The sequence below is a fragment of the Fusarium pseudograminearum genome, chromosome 1 (assembly GCF_000303195.2).
Source record: "Fusarium pseudograminearum CS3096 chromosome 1, whole genome shotgun sequence".
Taxonomy (NCBI): domain Eukaryota; kingdom Fungi; phylum Ascomycota; class Sordariomycetes; order Hypocreales; family Nectriaceae; genus Fusarium; species Fusarium pseudograminearum.
The window spans coordinates 919,143-937,120 of record NC_031951.1 but is presented as its reverse complement, the minus strand read 5'-3'; the positions used below and the strand labels follow the sequence as shown (position 1 = coordinate 937,120).

General features: G+C 48.3%; 4 protein-coding genes across 4 annotated transcripts, besides 2 other annotated features; 3 read left to right on the top strand and 1 right to left on the bottom strand.

The window, feature by feature from the left end:
• Positions 1-408: 408 nt before the first annotated feature.
• On the bottom strand, positions 409-4,596 carry FPSE_07692 (uncharacterized protein; the record flags this gene model as incomplete). The annotated part of the gene is made up of 5 exons (XM_009260810.1): positions 409-1,042; positions 1,131-1,822; positions 3,414-3,671; positions 4,014-4,148; positions 4,315-4,596. 5 exons carry the CDS (start codon positions 4,594-4,596, stop codon positions 409-411), a joined length of 2,001 nt encoding a protein of 666 aa, XP_009259085.1.
• Positions 2,488-2,523: a microsatellite.
• A 6,451-nt stretch (positions 4,597-11,047) lies between the features above and the next one.
• Positions 11,048-12,207, top strand: FPSE_07693 (uncharacterized protein; the record flags this gene model as incomplete). The annotated part of the gene is made up of 2 exons (XM_009260811.1): positions 11,048-11,287; positions 11,719-12,207. The coding sequence occupies 2 exons, from the start codon at positions 11,048-11,050 to the stop codon at positions 12,205-12,207; spliced, it is 729 nt and encodes a 242-aa protein (XP_009259086.1).
• Positions 12,208-14,077: 1,870 nt separating this feature from the next.
• FPSE_07694 (uncharacterized protein) lies at positions 14,078-14,612 on the top strand (the record flags this gene model as incomplete). Its single annotated transcript, XM_009260812.1, has 4 exons — positions 14,078-14,128; positions 14,326-14,334; positions 14,455-14,467; positions 14,512-14,612. The coding sequence occupies 4 exons, from the start codon at positions 14,078-14,080 to the stop codon at positions 14,610-14,612; spliced, it is 174 nt and encodes a 57-aa protein (XP_009259087.1).
• Positions 14,613-15,294: 682 nt separating this feature from the next.
• Positions 15,295-16,931, top strand: FPSE_07695 (uncharacterized protein; the record flags this gene model as incomplete). Its single annotated transcript, XM_009260813.1, has 3 exons — positions 15,295-15,507; positions 15,561-16,486; positions 16,550-16,931. The coding sequence occupies 3 exons, from the start codon at positions 15,295-15,297 to the stop codon at positions 16,929-16,931; spliced, it is 1,521 nt and encodes a 506-aa protein (XP_009259088.1).
• Positions 16,932-17,852: 921 nt separating this feature from the next.
• Positions 17,853-17,958: a repeat region.
• The last annotated feature ends 20 nt before the right edge of the window (positions 17,959-17,978 follow it).

Sequence of the window (17,978 nt, the reverse complement as noted above, 5' to 3'; positions counted from 1 at the left end):
TTGGCATCCACTGCCTGCCCTTCCGACGCCTCTGTCCGATGCAAAGTAAAGGAAATAACTCATGACATGATAAATGACAATCAGCCGAATCGAAATAAAGAAAACACGCCCATATCTTCCCACCAAGGTTTTCTTCCATTAAATCATGTGCACATTTCCCTGTTCCATCGTGAGATCTGACTGGTTGCTGTAACTCTTGAGCATGTTCCAGGTCGACAGAGTAGCCTACTCAGGCCCTCTTGAAAGACCAACATGCGCTGCATTCCCATAATGATAAGCCGTACATTCATTACCCTTCCTGTAACCCAAACACCGTCCTTTGCGAGTTGAGTCGCTAAAGAAATGCCAACAAATATTCATAGCCAAACTCCCAAGTACATATGTGATACAATTGCTCGAGCGTTCAAGCTATGCGATGCGTCGTCGTTGATTTGGCTCGTATTGATACGGGTCTGGAGAAGCCCTTCGCTTGGATCCGGCCGATTCAATTGAGTAACTGGCGAGACTTGAATACAAGGGGCCTTGGCCCATTACGCCCACGGGTCCCATGCTGGGCACAGCAGAGGCTGTACTGTAGGGACTGACACCACCAGTGAGTTCAGCAAATCCAGGAAGCATGCCGGCACTTCGAGGCGTCGGTTGGTTCTGAATCGGCGCCAATCCAGGGCCTGGTACATATTGGACTTCGGCAGGCTCAGGACCCATAGGTAAAGGGGGCGGTGGTGGGATCGATTCTCGGCGGGAAATAATGGCTCGGTTGCTGGCAGGGGGCATTGGTGGCGCTCTGTTGTACACAACTCGTGGCGATGGCATTCCAAGGTCGCGAGGCATGCTTCCCTGAGAATGTGAGTGAATGTGGCTGCGTGATGGTGAGCTCCTGTGGTTGTTGTTTCCTTCGACGTTAACTGCAGCCAACGAGAAAGGGATTACTCCTGCACGTCGGGCCATGTCTGCTTCTCCCAACTGCCAATGCATAGCTTCTGCTGCTCGCCAAGGGACTGCCATCTCTTCCGCCACCTTAGCCCACATCTCTGGCTTGAATCTAAGACCGTGTTAGTACATACCATGAATATTTTACGCACTATTTGATCCATCGTTGGTGATCCATGGGGTTAAACAAAGCTACTAACCTTTCGTAAAGCCTGGCAAGCTTGTTCTTTCGCTCTTCGTCCCATTCACTCCGCCTTTCGAGGTAATTTTGGTAATGTAGGCGACAACTTATCGCACTTCGGCCAGGTAGGCGCTTTGAGATATCCTCCCACTTCATCCCCTTCCCTCGGAGCTCAATGATAAGTGCGTCCTCCTCTGGCGACCATTTACTCTGCTTTTTAACAGGTGGCTGGTCCCCGGCGTGAGGAGGCATGCCTCGCCTTCCAGACATCTGTGTAGGAGCTACAGGTGCTGGAGGTGCAGCATGCGCAACAGGTCTGGGTGAAGCTGCTGGGATCTTGTGAGGGAGTTGCTGATAAGTGAAGGCTGGAACTGGCTGTGGTCGACGAGGCGGCGAGACTGAAGGCTCATGAGATGCCTTTAAGAGGGCGGCAAAATCCACCGCAACAGCCTGAGAACCCAGTCTTCCAACGGAGGAACCGTTGGCATATGGGCGAGGCGTGCGCCCCTGATCGAGACGGTCTTCCACACCCACGATGGATGGTGGTATCTCCGCCCGCAAGAGGCAGAGCGGAGACTCGCTCTTGAGTTGGGCCAGCTCGGCGACTTTACTAGGTGTTTGTGAGAAAGTGAGTCTTGCAGCGGCTTCCAGAAGCCTAATGCTGCTCAGGAGTGTTAAGTAGCAAGGTGTCACGGTGCTCTGTGTCCGTTCCTTGTTCTTTGTTTAGATAGTCGAGTTGGTGCTCTGATGTGCAAACTATGGTCGTGAAGTAGGACTTGATAGTAAGCTTAGTAGTTCGAATCTTGAGAAAGATCCGATAGCTTGTGTTGCCGTTGTCTCAGTATCTAATAGTCGTGTAGTGTGGTATTGGAGGCCTTGTCGAGGTAGATGCAGTGTAGTGGTGGGCAGCTGGGTTAGGTATCGATACAGTTGGGCTCTGTAAGGTACTAGGTTGCCACGAAGATGCAAAAGGAGGAGAACTGTCTCAGCAGGCGACAGTGATGGCTGTTCAGACAATGAAGCGTGGCTTCCAGAGGTAAATGGGCCAGGGCAATGTGATTGGTGATATCCAGGGTCCTTTGTAGCCAATGGATGTGAATAGGATGATATGTGAGGCAGAACTGGTCGTGGGGCGCCAATCGAGGTAAATGAGGCCAAGGTAAGGCTTGTTATCACGAGCTGTTATCTGGTGGAATGGATGAGTCGTTGAGGCGGCAATGCGTGGAAGGTAAGAAGAACAAGATCTTCGAGGGTTGTCCGGTTTGAATACAGAAAACGTCGGTCAGATCTCGTGCTGGGCCCCTACTAACCTAGTACATGCCTCCAGAAGCTTTAACTTGTGTGCAGGACAGGGACCCACGTTATGGATCGCCTTGCTTCTTCTTCTTCTTCTTCTTTCTCCTTCTCTTCTTATTTTTGTTGTCTCTAGTCTTGGCCGAGGTCTAGACGAGAGGAATCAGATCGAAAGAGAGTCCAGGTGGAATAAGCCCAAACGTGTAGACTCCGTCACAGTCGAAAAAGAAAGGGGATGTAACCCGGAAATGCTATCAAATCCAAATCCAGAGAGAAGTTGTTGAATAGAGAAGAGGCGGTAGAAGTGACATAACGCTGTGGGGAGACAATAATGCAGCAAATAAATCAGGGTCTGATTACATCCCCAGGAATCGGTGAATGTGGTGTGTCTTTACAGGAGGCCCAACCTATAACGAATCTTGGTGACGAGGAAAAATCCATAGCGATACCACAAGCTCACGAACGAACAGGATGGTCCAGGAGCATAGGTACTCCTGGGAACGGGGGTGCATACAACCAAGAGGTTGCAGGGGGGGCGTGTCTGTAGGTGTGTCACTGTGAACAGCGAAGGATTGAAGAAGTAAGGTGAGTGGGGTCGATATGTTTGGCAATAAGGCAGCGCGCATCGACAGGCCGGGGATAAACGTTGGAGAAAGAGTATTGCATGGCATGCTGGCAGTGTTGGTCCGGAATCTGGCGTTGGTTCCGTATCTTGAGAGCACCCAACTTCTCCTGAAGAAATGAAAGGGTGGTTCGGGAAAAGAAGGAATTGAATGGAAAAAGTATGGAGCGAAAAAGAAAGGACATGTTAGGTGATGCAACGCAGAGTGCATCATGCTCAATGAGCTGGCCCAGTATGAAGCTGAGAAATGAGGTTATCCCGAAATTTGTCTTAATCGAGTCTCGACCATTGTCTCCATCTTTGTTCGCCCAATTTTCCGATCGGCCGACCATTACGGCAAAGCAAAGCGCATCTCTCATGCCCATTCGCCATACCATGGCATGGTACCTGTTTGGCTGTGTCCTCAATAGCATTGTCAAAAACATCCACACGTCGAAGAACAGATCTGGGACCTGTCATCATGTAGACGGTGACAGAAGCCCAAAATCTTCTGCTGCTGCTGGATGAACTGCTGTATGACGGCGCACACCGCAACGCTCTTGATACCCAGGCCCAGTACCTCATCGCCTTGCACAGCCGCGGGCCCTGTCTTGCCTTGCCTTGGCCTTGGCTGAGAGGGGTGTTGGCGTCTATCGTTGTCCCCAGCTGTGAGGCTAAGTGCATTAGCCTCACACCCCCTAGTTCGACACCAACTCATCACCGACGCCCTCTGATCCACGTTGCTACGATCTTCGCATGGGGGTTACTTTGCCGGGGGCCAGTCTTCCTTTGTTCGCCTTCGACTCGACAAGGGCAGGGAACCTTTAATTGACACGACACCTGGAGTCGGCAGGGCTCGAATAAAGAACGCTGATATGTGCTTTGATAGGTGTCCATCCATCTTTGATAAGAATCGGTTGCGATCTTGGCGTGGAAATATTATATTGAATGGTGTTTGAGGGAGAATAGAGGGATGCTTGGCTGGAATGGCCAGAGCATTGACTGTACCTTATTCGTGCAGCCCAGTTCTCGGCACGTGGTCAGAAAGCGCAGCAACCAACACTGAGGCAGTTCCTGCCCATTCTGCTGGGTATCAAAGCCTCGAGCACTAACATCATTGGAGCAGCCGTATTGATCAACTCTCTTTACTAATGTAACAGGCTGTCTTTATTCTTTTTATTTTCCTCAACTTTAAGCTGATACTACCTAGATACTAACCATCATAAATATGTCTCCATATTCAGTGTTCAAGACATGCCACAGAGCTTTGCATAAGACGAGTGTATCAGAATGAACCTTAAACACATACCTGGAAATCGTGATTTGGGTCTGCACAGCGAACTGGCTCGCTTACAAAAATACTGTCCCGATTGAAAACATGAGGCCTTCTGTGTTTTAAGCCACGGTCTGAGTATGTCTCATTCGAGGTTGCTGATGGTGTTAGCACCCACCTAGAGGCACACGACAAGGAACATGCTATATCCAAAGCATGAGTTGTCTGGGATAAGAGGGCAGCCATAAGTGGACTGAAGATACGTTTGTAAGTCTGTGAGCCCAACTCATTCCTCTGACCGGTGAGAAATCCATACATGATGACGATTGCCTAGGTGCTCTGCCTTCCTACCTGGCATAGCCCAAGTTTAGGTCAACATGCATGTCATATCAGTCGAGATGATGAAGCCCAAGCCCAAGCTCGTTTGTAGACTCCCACTAAAATATTAGCTAGGTTAGGGGATTCGCACGAACCACGTATTGACCGTTAGTTCGAGACAGCTCCAGCGTCAGTCAGCGTCAGCAGAACTTTGCCTTTGCAATATCATCAGCAGGGAGCTGAAAGCTAGAACCAAAGTCGAGTTCATTGGAAAAGGCCATTTGTCTGGTCTATCCGTGCTAATTAAAGTATAGTGGAGATGTTTCCATTGGGACGTGATTTGCGGTTGCGCTCGGCTCGATGTACTTCCGCACTATGGAACTTACCTACCTACCTAGTACCTAAATACAAGGTACTTGTACTGCATACAGGCCTGACTGGATCACGTAAATTGAGTATTTCTATGTACTGGTGGCCGACTTATAAACCAATCGTTACATCCATATTAGTTACCTTGTTCAGTTGACATAATCCTAAACAAGGACCAGCTATTCCACTTTAAGAAGAGCGAAGCTTTTCTTTATGAACGCCATGATCAACTTGTACCTGCCTTCCCAAGAGTCACTCACATACGGTGTACTATTACCTACCTCTTAGTCGGCAGGGGCCTCCATGCCCAATATTGCTTGTCCTTTCCGTCGGCTGCATCCGCACTTTCCTTTTGATGCAAAAAGTCGCTTAGCACTTTTGCAAACGGGAAAGAGAGCTCATGACACCGAATTGCTTTTCCAAATTCTGATACAAGTGCCCCGAGCAAACTTCATCCTGCGTCTCATGAATACTACAGAGCGTCTTTGGTCCTAGTGTCATCGTCGATCTTTCAGGGCAACACTCACGAACTCGGACTATTATGGCTAGTAGAAACCCTTTCAAGACTCATTTGACATCTGCCAAACCCATGCAGGCCGAACTAGTCCACACCATCGCCAACTTCTCAAGCTTTACCTCACTCGGACAACGGCTCGCACTGCAAGAACGAGCCCAATGATCGTCTGTGCGTAACTCCCGCTCAGCCTAGACACAGACATTCTCGATACACACACGGATCATTCTTGGTACAGGCACGCCTCTATACTCGGCTGAGGCCCTATGCACAGTTATTACGTATGGTCGATTCGACAATCTTTTGTTCAAACGTTGATGCTGAGACCGATCTGATAGAGGCCCGGCCCGACCTACTCCATGACATGACCCGCTAAACACCCGACCTACAGTGATCAATTGGTGGAGTAGAGAGAGTTTGTCAGCACACTTCCACCGCTGGCACAACCAGCACTTGGAGGCTGTCTGTACTCTGTACGTTGCTTTCACAAACGGGAGGCTTCTTGCTTCAGAGTCAATCTACGAGCTTGTTTTCAAAATGCTCCGTCCCGTCTTTTGCACGGGTCGTCGTTTGCTCCACGTTGTGCCCGCTAATGACTCTTCACCAGGAACATCCCTGGGAAGCATCCAATTCTGTGATGAATTGGCGGTCAGAGAGAAATTCAAGAAGGAGGCTTGTCTAAAATGTGCTGCACGGCCAGATACATACTCACCACATCATCCGTCGGGGGCTGGTACACCGAGGACTGACACCAAGGCCAGCGTTGAGCAACTAATAACCAATTCTGTTAGTTTCATGGATCATGCCTTGTTACTTTCGAGTTGTTGAGCGCGCATCATGCGACCAGAGTCTTATGGTCTCTGCGCGCTGTTGCATCCATACACCGGAAGCTGGGATAAAGTCTGAAATGCACACGCGCAGGTAAAGATGGCAATTTCGGATATCTGAAATCAGCAGTTGTTGAATAAGGAGCGTAGAGTGGCCAAAAGCCTGACATTTCTCAGAAGTGAGGCGGCTTCTTATGATTAGTTTATTGAGGCCCGACACTACTCGCGTTTGCAAACATAAATAACACCATACGGCTTGGAGGTGTCACTCTTTGGGCTCAGCCTGAGCCTAGAAGTTTTGGAGGTTCGGCTCGAACTGCACAGCACAGCACAGCACGTTGAGGGTGGAGAAACCAGACGACTCTCAGGTTAAAGATGGCGTTACACGAAGCCGTTGCTAGTGTGGCTAATGATGCAACAGCAGCGAACCATTGCCCCGCAGCCCTCTCAGATCGCATATCGCCATCCGTTGTCCCTGGTGTCTTCCTGCAATGCTTGATGAACTGGATGTTGCTATTACTACAGACCATGATAAGTCTGGCTCCCACATATAATAGGGCTTAGGTTCCGAGCCTTTCTGAGAGTGCCACGTCGTCTCCTGCCCGCAGTCAGAGAACTTTCAGCAGGGTTTCCACCTCAATGGACGTCGTGACCGCCACACTACCTCCACCTCGATGAAGAATTTTCCACCTCATGCTTCCTTTTTCAGGCTGCTCGGCACGATTCCGCCTCTGTTGGGCTAACTGGCTGGGAAGCTGCCCTTTCGCTAAAGCATTACTTCCAACTCTTTGCATATATATGCCCTTGGGTTGCAAGGGTGATGTGGAGAGACGAACTAGATCTGCTGTCCAGGGCTCGGGCTCTTGGGCAGGCACGGTTAATGCTGAATGTTTCTGACACAAGAAATATGGCAGCGATGCATGTTGTCATCAGCAGCAAGCCATGATGACGAGTGGTATGAAATAGCAGTTTGGTTGAAACGCGGCCAAGCCCAAGGCAATGAATGGTATCTTTGATGAATTCATCCCAATGACGGCATAACGAGATTCGAGCAGCTGATCAGGTCAGAGTAGGTGTCGATGCCTGAACAAAGACTCCCTCGTTCATTTGCTACTTGGATTTTCTTCTTCACACCTTTCTCTCACCGCAATACAAATTTTCTGCGGCTATTGTTGACTATATCAACCTGCTGAAAGGATACCCTGAAGCGCGCTGAAAGGGACTGTTGGGCGGTGGGTTTGAGCCACGCTAGCCCATCTAATCTCTACCATACACCATCAAAGGTTCACGGATGTGGCATTGCGGATTTCGCTCAGACAGGCCCTAAAGACCACACTTGCTGAGACGAACCAAGAACGAAACCGTGTGTCAAGTGAGCTGCGGCGCATGTGTATGTCTTCTCTTGGGCCATGATCCAACCCACTGGTGGGCCAGCTTGCCAAGATTTGAATGGCTGGAACATTCTGAAGGGTCTCATGCATAGCACGCACGTTCCTGCGGAGAATTGGAGGTGGGAAGAAAGAAAGTCGGCAAACTCGGTGGGTTCATAAAGATACGTCACGGGCCTTTTGATTGTATCCGGAATAGTTTGTCTCTTCGGCGCTGGCAAATAAGCGCAGATCAAATTACTGTGGCCTTGCTGAATTGGCACGCTGTCCAAGGACAATAACTACGCAACCGCAAACCGAAGTATATCGCGAGAAGCTCAACCAATACATCCATGCTCGTCGGCGCGCGTCATTCGCTTGCTCGCTGAGCCGAGTGTGTGGAGTCTCAATGACTGGATACCAAGAGTAGCCAAATGATGGACAGAAACCCAAGTCCAGGATATCGCTACAATATGCACACTCCGTGTCAGACGATGGAGAGGATTGGCCAAGCTGAGCGACTACGGTAGGTACAGCACAGTACCAGCCGATCAGCGTGTTTCGAGACAGACGCTCCATAGATCGGGAACTTGCCATTATTCGTTATTAAGATACGTCGCTAGACGCCGGTCCAGATTTCTGAGCTTTCTAGCTTCCTAACCTAATCCCCGCTCTGACGGCTTACACGATACCTCTTTTTCTAAAGCGGTGAACGCTTACCATTTACCGAAGACGGCAAGAATGATTAACAAGGCAAGACTTTGTTCAACAAAATGTCGCTTTGCATGAAAACAAAGCGTGGTCCGAGAGGGAATTCGCAAATATACTATACAAAAAAGCTTTATCGACAACGTTTCCATATGTCTGACTATCAATTCGGCTCTATCACGTTGTAAACGTTTGGCTACGGCATCTTGCGTTCAGCAGCATTTCCCTCTTCGCAATACGTCACGAATCTCGATGGGGACATAGCAATCAGACAATTTAGCCTTTACATCATCCACATCGATAACCGGGCCGGCCTTGGTGAGGCAATCTGGCAATTGGATGATAAGTGGCAGAATTTAGAAAATCCCAGATTCAGCCACTCGGTTTGGAAATCATCTGCTGCGAACCCTTGGTGGGTGGTATGTGACGTGTCATGGGGGGACCGGACCCATGGAATAGACGTCAGGGTAAAGCGTTTCATCCCCAGCTGTTTGAACGGCAGCACGGCTCCTTGCATCTGAAGTCTGGCGCAAATTTATATCTTAGTGCAGCTTGCGGAGTACCAATATCTCTCTCAGTACTGGTAATCTTGTTGCCATGTTTATTCCGTTTGGACACTATCAGCCCTATTATGGGAGATCGAAGCACGTATACACGCAAGGCAAGGAGACATGGCCAACTACGAGTTGCTTAACTCGGGGATAAGTTTGATCTGTGAGTATAACAGTGTAACCCGTTGACAAGACAGCAAACACAGTACTCGGGTTCAGATTATATGCAGGTCGGCCATGCCGTTACAGTCCCGCGCGTGGCAAAGCAAGTGCTGAGTTGTCATGTCTATGCTGAGTACTCATGCTACTGTATTCGGAGTCTCGTTGTCGCGTTTGCCATCCTTGATCATGTGAAATTAGACCAGGGAACCAAGATCTACATGTTGGAGGGTAGACCTGGTTTCACTGACTTCAAGGGTCAACTATTGCCAGCAACCTTCAGCCGCAAACTCACTATTCGTCAAATACGCCCTTTTTCGATCTTTCACTGCAACGGAGAGCATCGCCCGCAGATTTTCTATAGGGATGATCCATGTAGACAAATTGTTTCAAGTCCGTATAACCAAACAGGCCCGGACTGAAGGAAGTTACGGCGGCAGAGGAAGCCCGCACATCTATTTGCCAATATGAACGACACAAGACTGAATCTGTCAGATTTTATTATGGAGTACCTATGTAAGGTACTGGCCAGAAATTGGTTCATGCTACTACAGAAGGAGAAAATGGAACGCTTTGGCGATATCGAAAGCCCAGATACGCCAGTCAGCTCACCGATGGATACTCAAGCGGTTCATGGGGTGTGCAGTTTGTCACGATGGCCACTGTCGATCAGATCAGATCATAGCTGAGTGCAGTCATGAAGTCCTGGACCATGAACTATACGTATCTCAGATCCGTATAGCCTATAATTGTGAAACCGGGGTCCTTGGGTGATCTTTGGGACTGGCATCCAGGTTTAGCGAGGCGAATGCGAACGATAATTGCCTTTTCTTTTTTATCTCGGCAGCTGATGAGTTGCATACCAGATTCGAACAAGTATTATATAAATGCTTTTTATGGATCCTCAGCTTTATGCCGTGGGCAATATTGTCAATCCAGCAAAGTAGACTCTCCGAGTTGGCCGATGGCTGGGAGGAGTTCGTTGGTTGGTGATGATGATGCAAGTTAGCTACGGTAGTTGCTTTTGTTTACAAGCTTAATTACTCCACTAGACCTAGCACAGTGACTGTCGGCAACTTGAGAACTATAATAGGTAACCAGAGGTGCGGTATTAGATATGCGGGTAATCTGGTTCGCACTAATTACCGTCTGAACGTTCGGTAACCAGATGATAGCCCAATCCATTAGTAAGAGCTTTAAAGTAGTTGACGGGTTTCCCGCCATGACGAACCAACCCCGTTAACATTGTCATCTGTAGACTATCTAGTTGATCACTGCGAAGCCCTCTCCTAGACTAGTAAAAGATGAGCAAACCAATCTAAAACGTTATATCTGAGATGTGATGAAAAGTCTCACCTTGTGTTGCAATGCGTAAGCCCTGAATATCTCGGTTCTGACCGGAATTTACTTCTTTCTGTTTCTTTATGACTCCTTTGGGTTCGTTTAGCTGCTGCTTGCTTTTTTGTCTCTTTTTTACTTTTTTTTTTACTTCCACTGCTAGAACTACCTGCCTTTGTAGTTTACCCTTAGCACGCATTAGATGGATTTAGGTGTTTCCCTCGAACCCTTGACTGCATAACCGTAACCCCACCACACTTACTCCAGTTCCATCGTTCTCATCGTTTCTCAACCAAACAAAGGCAAAAGACAAAAAGAAAGCTCGACTTGTTCCTTTTGTTCCCCCGGCAAGGACAAGGACAATAAGGCAATAAGACCACTTTTGGTTTGACCGGTGGGTGATTACTATTCCTACCTAATGTTTGTCTGCCAGCAGCGCCTGAAATCTATTTTTGATGCGGCGCAGGCGTCTCGCAATAATGCCCTTGACCGCCGCCAGCAACGAGCATGCCCAGCTTAAACTAACTGCCTAAAACAAAAACTTAGAGAGCATTACTGTACCTTTACCTACACACCGATATATCACATACCCCGCCAATCTATTGACCATCAAAAGCCATGGCCGACATCCCGCTCGTTGTCATTTCGGAATTCGCGCAGTCGGAGCGCCGAATCACTCCCTCGTGGTCCATCTCCCAGCTCAAGACCAAGCTTGAGACTGTCACGGGAGTCCCGCCGGGTTGTCAGCGACTCTCGCTCAAGCCCACGGCTGGCGCAGAGGCTATCGCCATTGAGGCGCCTAACGAGGACGACACCCACTTGTCCAACTTTCCCCTGGCTCCATATGCAGAACTTCATGTAAGTCAGAGTGCAACTTGGCCTGTCCAGCCTCTCTCATTTGTCCCTCTAGTACTGTACCTTTGAACTGCTGTCCCCTATATTCGCCGCCAGTTATCCCTTCCCCTAGCCCTAGCCTGTTTCCCTTCCGTCATGGCTCTCTCTCTCTCCAAGGTCCGGGTTCTTAAAGCTTCGTCAGCTTTTACGGCGCTGTTTTTTGCTGAGCTGGCACTTTGACAAAGTGGCAAGGGGCGGGGGGCCGAGCGGGAGAGGCGGTGGGCGTTGAGTTGTTTCGATCCAAGAGGGGACCCAACGATCATCGTCTCTCTTTTTTTAGCTTGCCGGACAAGGCAGGACAGGGTGCCCTGTCGCCAATACCACCAAACACCCTTTCGTTACTCTCCAATGCTTTGGATAAGGCTGACAGGGATTTTTTTCTTCCAACCCTACAGGTAATTGACACACGGCCTCCGGCTTCCCGTATCAACCTCAACGACACTGCGGGCGTCGACAAGTATGTCATGCCCGAGGAGGAGTACGAGAAAAAGTCAGACTCGGTGCTGGCCTGGAAGAAGGCTCAGAAGCTGGGCCGTTTCGACCCCGACGCCCCCAGCCACGAGCAGGCCAAGCTCAGCGCCCTCGACAAAGAGGTCGCCACGCGGGGCATCGCTGTAGGCCGCCGGTGTCGCGTTGGCGGTGAGGATACTCGACGCGGCGTCATTCAGTACGTCGGTGAGGTCAAGGAGATTCCTGGCGGCCTCGGGAGCTGGGTTGCTGTCAAGCTGGACGAGCCCGTTGGAAAGAACGACGGCAGCATCGCTGGCACGCGGTACTGGGGAGAGCCTTCGGAACTCAAGCACGGTGTCTTTGTGAGGCCGGAGCGGGTAGAGGTTGGCGACTTTCCTGCGCTTGATGACTTGGAGGATATGGAGGAGATTTGAGCATCTGGAGGGGAGATGCAGGGTAGATGATTCACTTATACCCTAAGGACATTATGTGCTTTGGGGATAGTATGACTGATACGATGATATATGTTCTATCCGAATGAAGATGTTTTAAATCGTACTGGACTCTGTGGTGAACTCTATATGTTGTGTCCGAGGATCACGTCGTCTCTCTTGGGTTCGTCAACCCGATTCTCAACTCGTTAGTCCTTGGAGCGACGTCTCCGAGGTGCCTTGGTGACTTTTGTTTTGATCATAAAGACTACTATCATAGTTTCTAACTCTCTGTGACTTAAGAGTATATATTGGCAATCATTAGATCATCGATTCTTGGTACGGTGCATGGTTGCTGTATCTCAGCTTGACAGACTCCAACACATAATTTGCCTATAGAAACGTATTAATGTATTTGACACAAATTAACGAGTTGTACTTTATGTTAGAGCCTTTCTGGAGGGCCATCAACTGTAGAATCTCACGGTATCTACCAGTGCTGGGCGTCTGCTCTACTATTGTGTCTTGCAATCAATAACAAGCATCGATTATATTATTACTACAGCAGAACACCTTCATGGGTTTTCATGTCTAAAAACACTCAAGTTACATGTTGTTTGCAAGTGAACTGTTTGGATATATGATGTTCAAGTTTCGTCACGACAGAGATAAACAGGTTGGACCATTCGTCCATCCATTATCACATACTGTATCGGGCGTCTCTCTAGAATACGTAGTATGCTCGGACTTTGTTTAGATCCAAGTCTGTCGTTGGTAAGACATTTTAATATGATGCTCACCCTTTGTGTTTTCTCCTTTTACTAAGATGCCAACCAGATACTGCCAGACAGTTCGTTCCTGTACCCACTCGCTTCTTGCATAGTTTCAGGCTGTAAGCTACAAGTATAGATTCTGTTCTGTACTGTGCAATTCGCTTGCGTATGAAGAATTGTGTAGGCCAGTTGGTAATGAATCAGCACGAGAGCTATGTGCTCCCGAGTAAGAGCAATGAGTGACTCAACAGGCTTCGGCATATCATCTTCAAAACTTCACTCCAAGTTGCAATGTTCTGTATATGATGAATTCTGCGCGTTAACTTGGGTAATCGAATAATGGGCATAGTGGAGTGGATGGTGTTGTGTCGTGTCCTTTTCGCAATAATTCTGTGACAGCTCAGCTGAGCATATAGGATCGACCGTATATCCAGAATCCTCTGCCAGCAAACTTGAAATGATTTCTTTTCAGTGTCAGATTTACTTATCACATGTTAGTTCTCTTCGCGCCTGCGTCTAGACATGTCACAGATACGATCACGAGCAAACCCGTTTCTGCTTGCCAAGTCGCACATCATGTATGTTAAGTCGGGAGTGTGATAGTGATTCTCAGCACAATCCACATGTTATGTAGGTATAATGTCATAAGTGGTCATTTACGGAGGTCCATCTTCGTATACCTTGACAAAATTTGCTCTCCGCATGAGCGAGATAGTGATAATGGCACACTCGCATCCAAAAGGCTGTACTGGGAATTTCTGTTGGTTGACGTGGAAGTAATTTTACACATTGTTCACACTGTAATGCCACTTGTAGTTTCAATTCAGCCTCTGTCATGCATGTGAACGTTATTCGCCGTTTGGTCCCCTTCGCCCAACGACCATGTTCAGTGCGATATAACCGTTTCGTTGGCAGTAATGTGTAAGGAGTGAATAACGGTCTCTACAACTGACCTTTTATTATGGCTTTTAGTGTCGTTCAACTCCTATTAAAATAGTATATATGTCATCACTGTTGTTAATTCGTGAATGAGATGGTAGGATATGTAGAGGGGTTGATAAGTGACTTCTGAGTTGGCTGATCAAGTACCACCCGTAAGCATGTGCCTGTACAACATAGACCGATACGTTATTCGTGATGACGAGAAATGGGTGCGTTCCGGACTTTGATATCTCAGACCTTATGACGATGGAAGTCTCCTGTGCCTGTCTTGTTAGTGTCTTGGTGTGGGTGTTGGTTTGTCGTATTCACTGTCAGTTGCCGAGTACCAAGTAATGAACTGAGTCAATATTACTTGGCAGCATTTGCTAATAAGACAACTATTCTGCAGTAATTATATTACTTCAAGAACAATCGTGTAAGTGAAATATGTAGCTTGGCCTTTCATCGTCATTTAGCATTAGTTATATCACGGATGTTTTATAAATCACAACACAACATCTCTCGCTACCGAATAATCTCTGAAACTGTAGGGTAGAGTGACAAGGATAGTAAGTGATGACTACCGATATCAGGATACATATCAATCAATCAGAGAGATCAGCTTCCCCTCACGCGATCATGTTGGCCGAGAACTTGGCTGACATGGAGGTTCTTGTATCTCCGGAAGGGACGGATAAGATGCGCCTTCTTTGATAGAGGGAAATACATGGACATGATTTATATACTAAAATCAGAGATTTAAACACAGGAATCAATGTATATAACAATAACTGACTGTTGTGACCTACCTAATCAAGGTCAGTGAATTCGCGTCAACGACGTCGATTGTATAAATGCCAAGTTTATAGTGAGGACTTAGTGTCTTGGTCTGTACGAGTGCTCCATCTTCACTGGCTGGGAATTGCCGTTCCCTCCGCTCTCGCCTTGTCGGGGGGGGCAGGATCCACCTGACCTGACCTTCCTGGGGGCCCCATCATGAACAGGATCGGGTTTGGTTCCTTCATCTAACTAACTTATCCTTCCAATCCTTCCTCCATCAATTCAACTCCTTCATTCTCGTCCCACGGTCCACAACTCGTTAACAAAACCTATCAGGGAATAACGATACAACACGCTGCAACGTCTCAAGTCCGACTCTGGCTTTACAATATCGAAATGTCCCGCTGCATCTAAACATTTGATGGCCATGAGTCCAACCGCGTCCACCATATCCCTGCCTATTCATATTCTCCGACGAGACCAGACCTTCAAACCCCAGCCAACATCTTGAGCCTCATCCTCCATCTCGAATACCCTCGCCAGACTTCACTCCTGACTTCGGCGTCGCATACGAACTACGGCCATGAAATCCTCAACGATACCTCGTGCGGGCAGAATGGCTTTGTTTCTCTCCATTCTGGCCTGCACATTCACTACCACCGTCTACGCCGACGACAATGATATTTCTACTTGGGCTGAAACCGAAGTCCCCGACTGGGCCACAGCCAACGCCATGCAACTCTCTTTGTCGGCATCCGGTTTGCAGTTTGCAGTCATTCCCCTTACACCAAACCTGGGCCTCAACGACACGACCGGTCGTGTTATCAAAGTGCGTTTGCCCTGCATCGCTTTGCCTGACCAATTGCTAATTCTCGCTTGAAGATTGTGGATTTCGATGGCGACATGATTGCAACAGATTCTTCCAACTACAACAAGATTAACAAGGAAGACGATATAGCTTATTTGTCATGCGACGAGCCGAAAGACAATTCTTTTCTCAGCCCAAACAAAATGCTAAACACCTTGATGCAAACCAAGCCACATATCAAAGCGATTGTTTTGTACTCTCGATCAAGCACGTGGTGCGCTCTCAGTCAAGCTGTCGACCTTCCATTCACGAGTATTTTATCCATGGCCGACGGGGGCGAGGCAACACAAGCCTTGAACCTACTGAATGGTACCAACACCGGTAAAATCGTCAAGGCCAACATCTTTGGCAACAATACAGACAACACACTACCGAAAGACGAGACTAAGGGGGGACATAATACTGCTGCCATGAGCATCTTGTACGCCATCACCGGTCTCATCACCCTTCTCTTTCTTGCCATCATTACGACAGGTGCAGTCAGAGCTCATCGATATCCTGAAAGATACGGGCCACGGGGTGCACTCGGTGGGAGGCCCAGGCAGAGCAGGGCCAAGGGACTCGCTCGGGCCGTGTTGGATACGATCCCAATCGTCAAGTTTGGAAACCAGACACCGGCAAAACCGGATCCAGAACTGGAATTGGAAAATGCGGAAGCACATGATGCTGCAACTCAGCGAACCACATCGCATGTTGATGACACACAACGGTCTGACGCAGCTACGGCAGCTGCCCGAGACACCGATGCCGTATCAGCCGCGGCCAGAACGTCATCGTCTCCCGAAGGTGCCGGAGAAGAAACAAGCGGCCAACAATGCTCTATTTGCACAGAAGACTTCAAGGTTGGCGAAGATGTTCGTGTTTTGCCTTGCAAGCATCAATTCCATCCCGCATGTATCGACCCTTGGTTGATTAACGTGTCGGGCACGTGCCCTTTATGGTAAGTCGAGATTTTGACACTGTACAGTAACCAAGTTTAGCGTATACTGACATGTTTTCTTAGTCGTTATGATTTACGACCAGGCAAGGGTGCTGCGCCTGAAGAAGGAGATGCTGGCGATTCCAGTTCATTGCCACCACCGTTGGTGTTGGAAGAGGGCGCAGAGAATGATGCACCCCAGTCATCACACCGTAACCGACTATCTCGTCTGTTCGATATCAACCGCCTTCGAGAAGGGACCGTGGAAGAACAGATGGATGCGTTAAGGCGCATGCGGACGGTAGCTAATGAGAACGAACACCAAGAGAGAGCAAGTGTGGCTGAAGCCATCGATGGAGAATCCCGAGGCCAAAGTGCACGATTTGCGGCAAGGCTGAGGGATAAGTTTCGAATTCGCACTCGAGCTCAAGCCATGGAGAACGAAGATGAGCAGCGCGGGCACTAGGGAGCAGATTGAAGGCGCACATGGCGCAAATGGCGCTGGGGGATCTATACTACTGCCGATACGTTTTTCAAGGCTGAGGCCGTAGATCGGGCTGATCGAGGCTTCGAAATGATGAGGAGGCGCATATGCTCAGCTATGCCTTCACTGACCGTTGCGATGGAAGAAAAATGATATTCGAACTCGGCGTTAGAATTGAGGAATGATTGGGGAATGGGCGGCATGGCACGGCGTTTATTGGGCAATTGCACCTTGGGGTTTGCTGTCGTTGGTCATCTCCTGACGATCAGTTTGGGGGATTTTTCTGGAAATATGATACCTTGACGATTATATATTGACGCGAAATTGAAGCTCTACGAGAACAATGATTGCAACAAGACTCCAGGTTGCAGACCAGTATCCAATTGTGAAGCTAGCACCTAATAGTATCAGTTGACACCACGGAGACATTCAGCCCAGCAAGGGTCATGGGTCAAAATGTCCGATGGGACTCGGCAATGCAGTCCAAGGGCTCATCCGCCGTGGGGAAACACAATGGTGCGTTGACAAACTTACTAGGGTCTCTCCTTTTTTGCAACCAACAACCAAAGCCAGCCCTACGAATCAGGGTCCTGCAGTGCCAACTTTCTTGTAATAGGAGAAGGAAGTGGCTTCAGGAGCTGTAGGTGTTGCCGTTGCGGCTTGACGCCGATAATACGGTGGAGAGTTTAATGTAAAGAAGAAAGATGTGGCTACGATCTGAATGTCGTAATCGAGATTCATTCATCAGTCCGAGCTCTGGGCTGCAGCATAATATGGCTTTGCTTCAGCAGGGTACCAAGTCTGCAGCGATGTCATGTCAGTTAGAATAGTGAGTGCATTGATATGTTGTATTTTAAGTGTTTATCTTGTGATGGAATTGAATTCTACAATATCTATTGCATCTTAAATGATATATATATATAAATAAATTACTTATTTAATCTATTAAGAGATATAAGTTTAATAGTAAAACAAAAACTATATTATAATAATATATAAAAAATAATAAGCAGATTAATAAGCTATAAG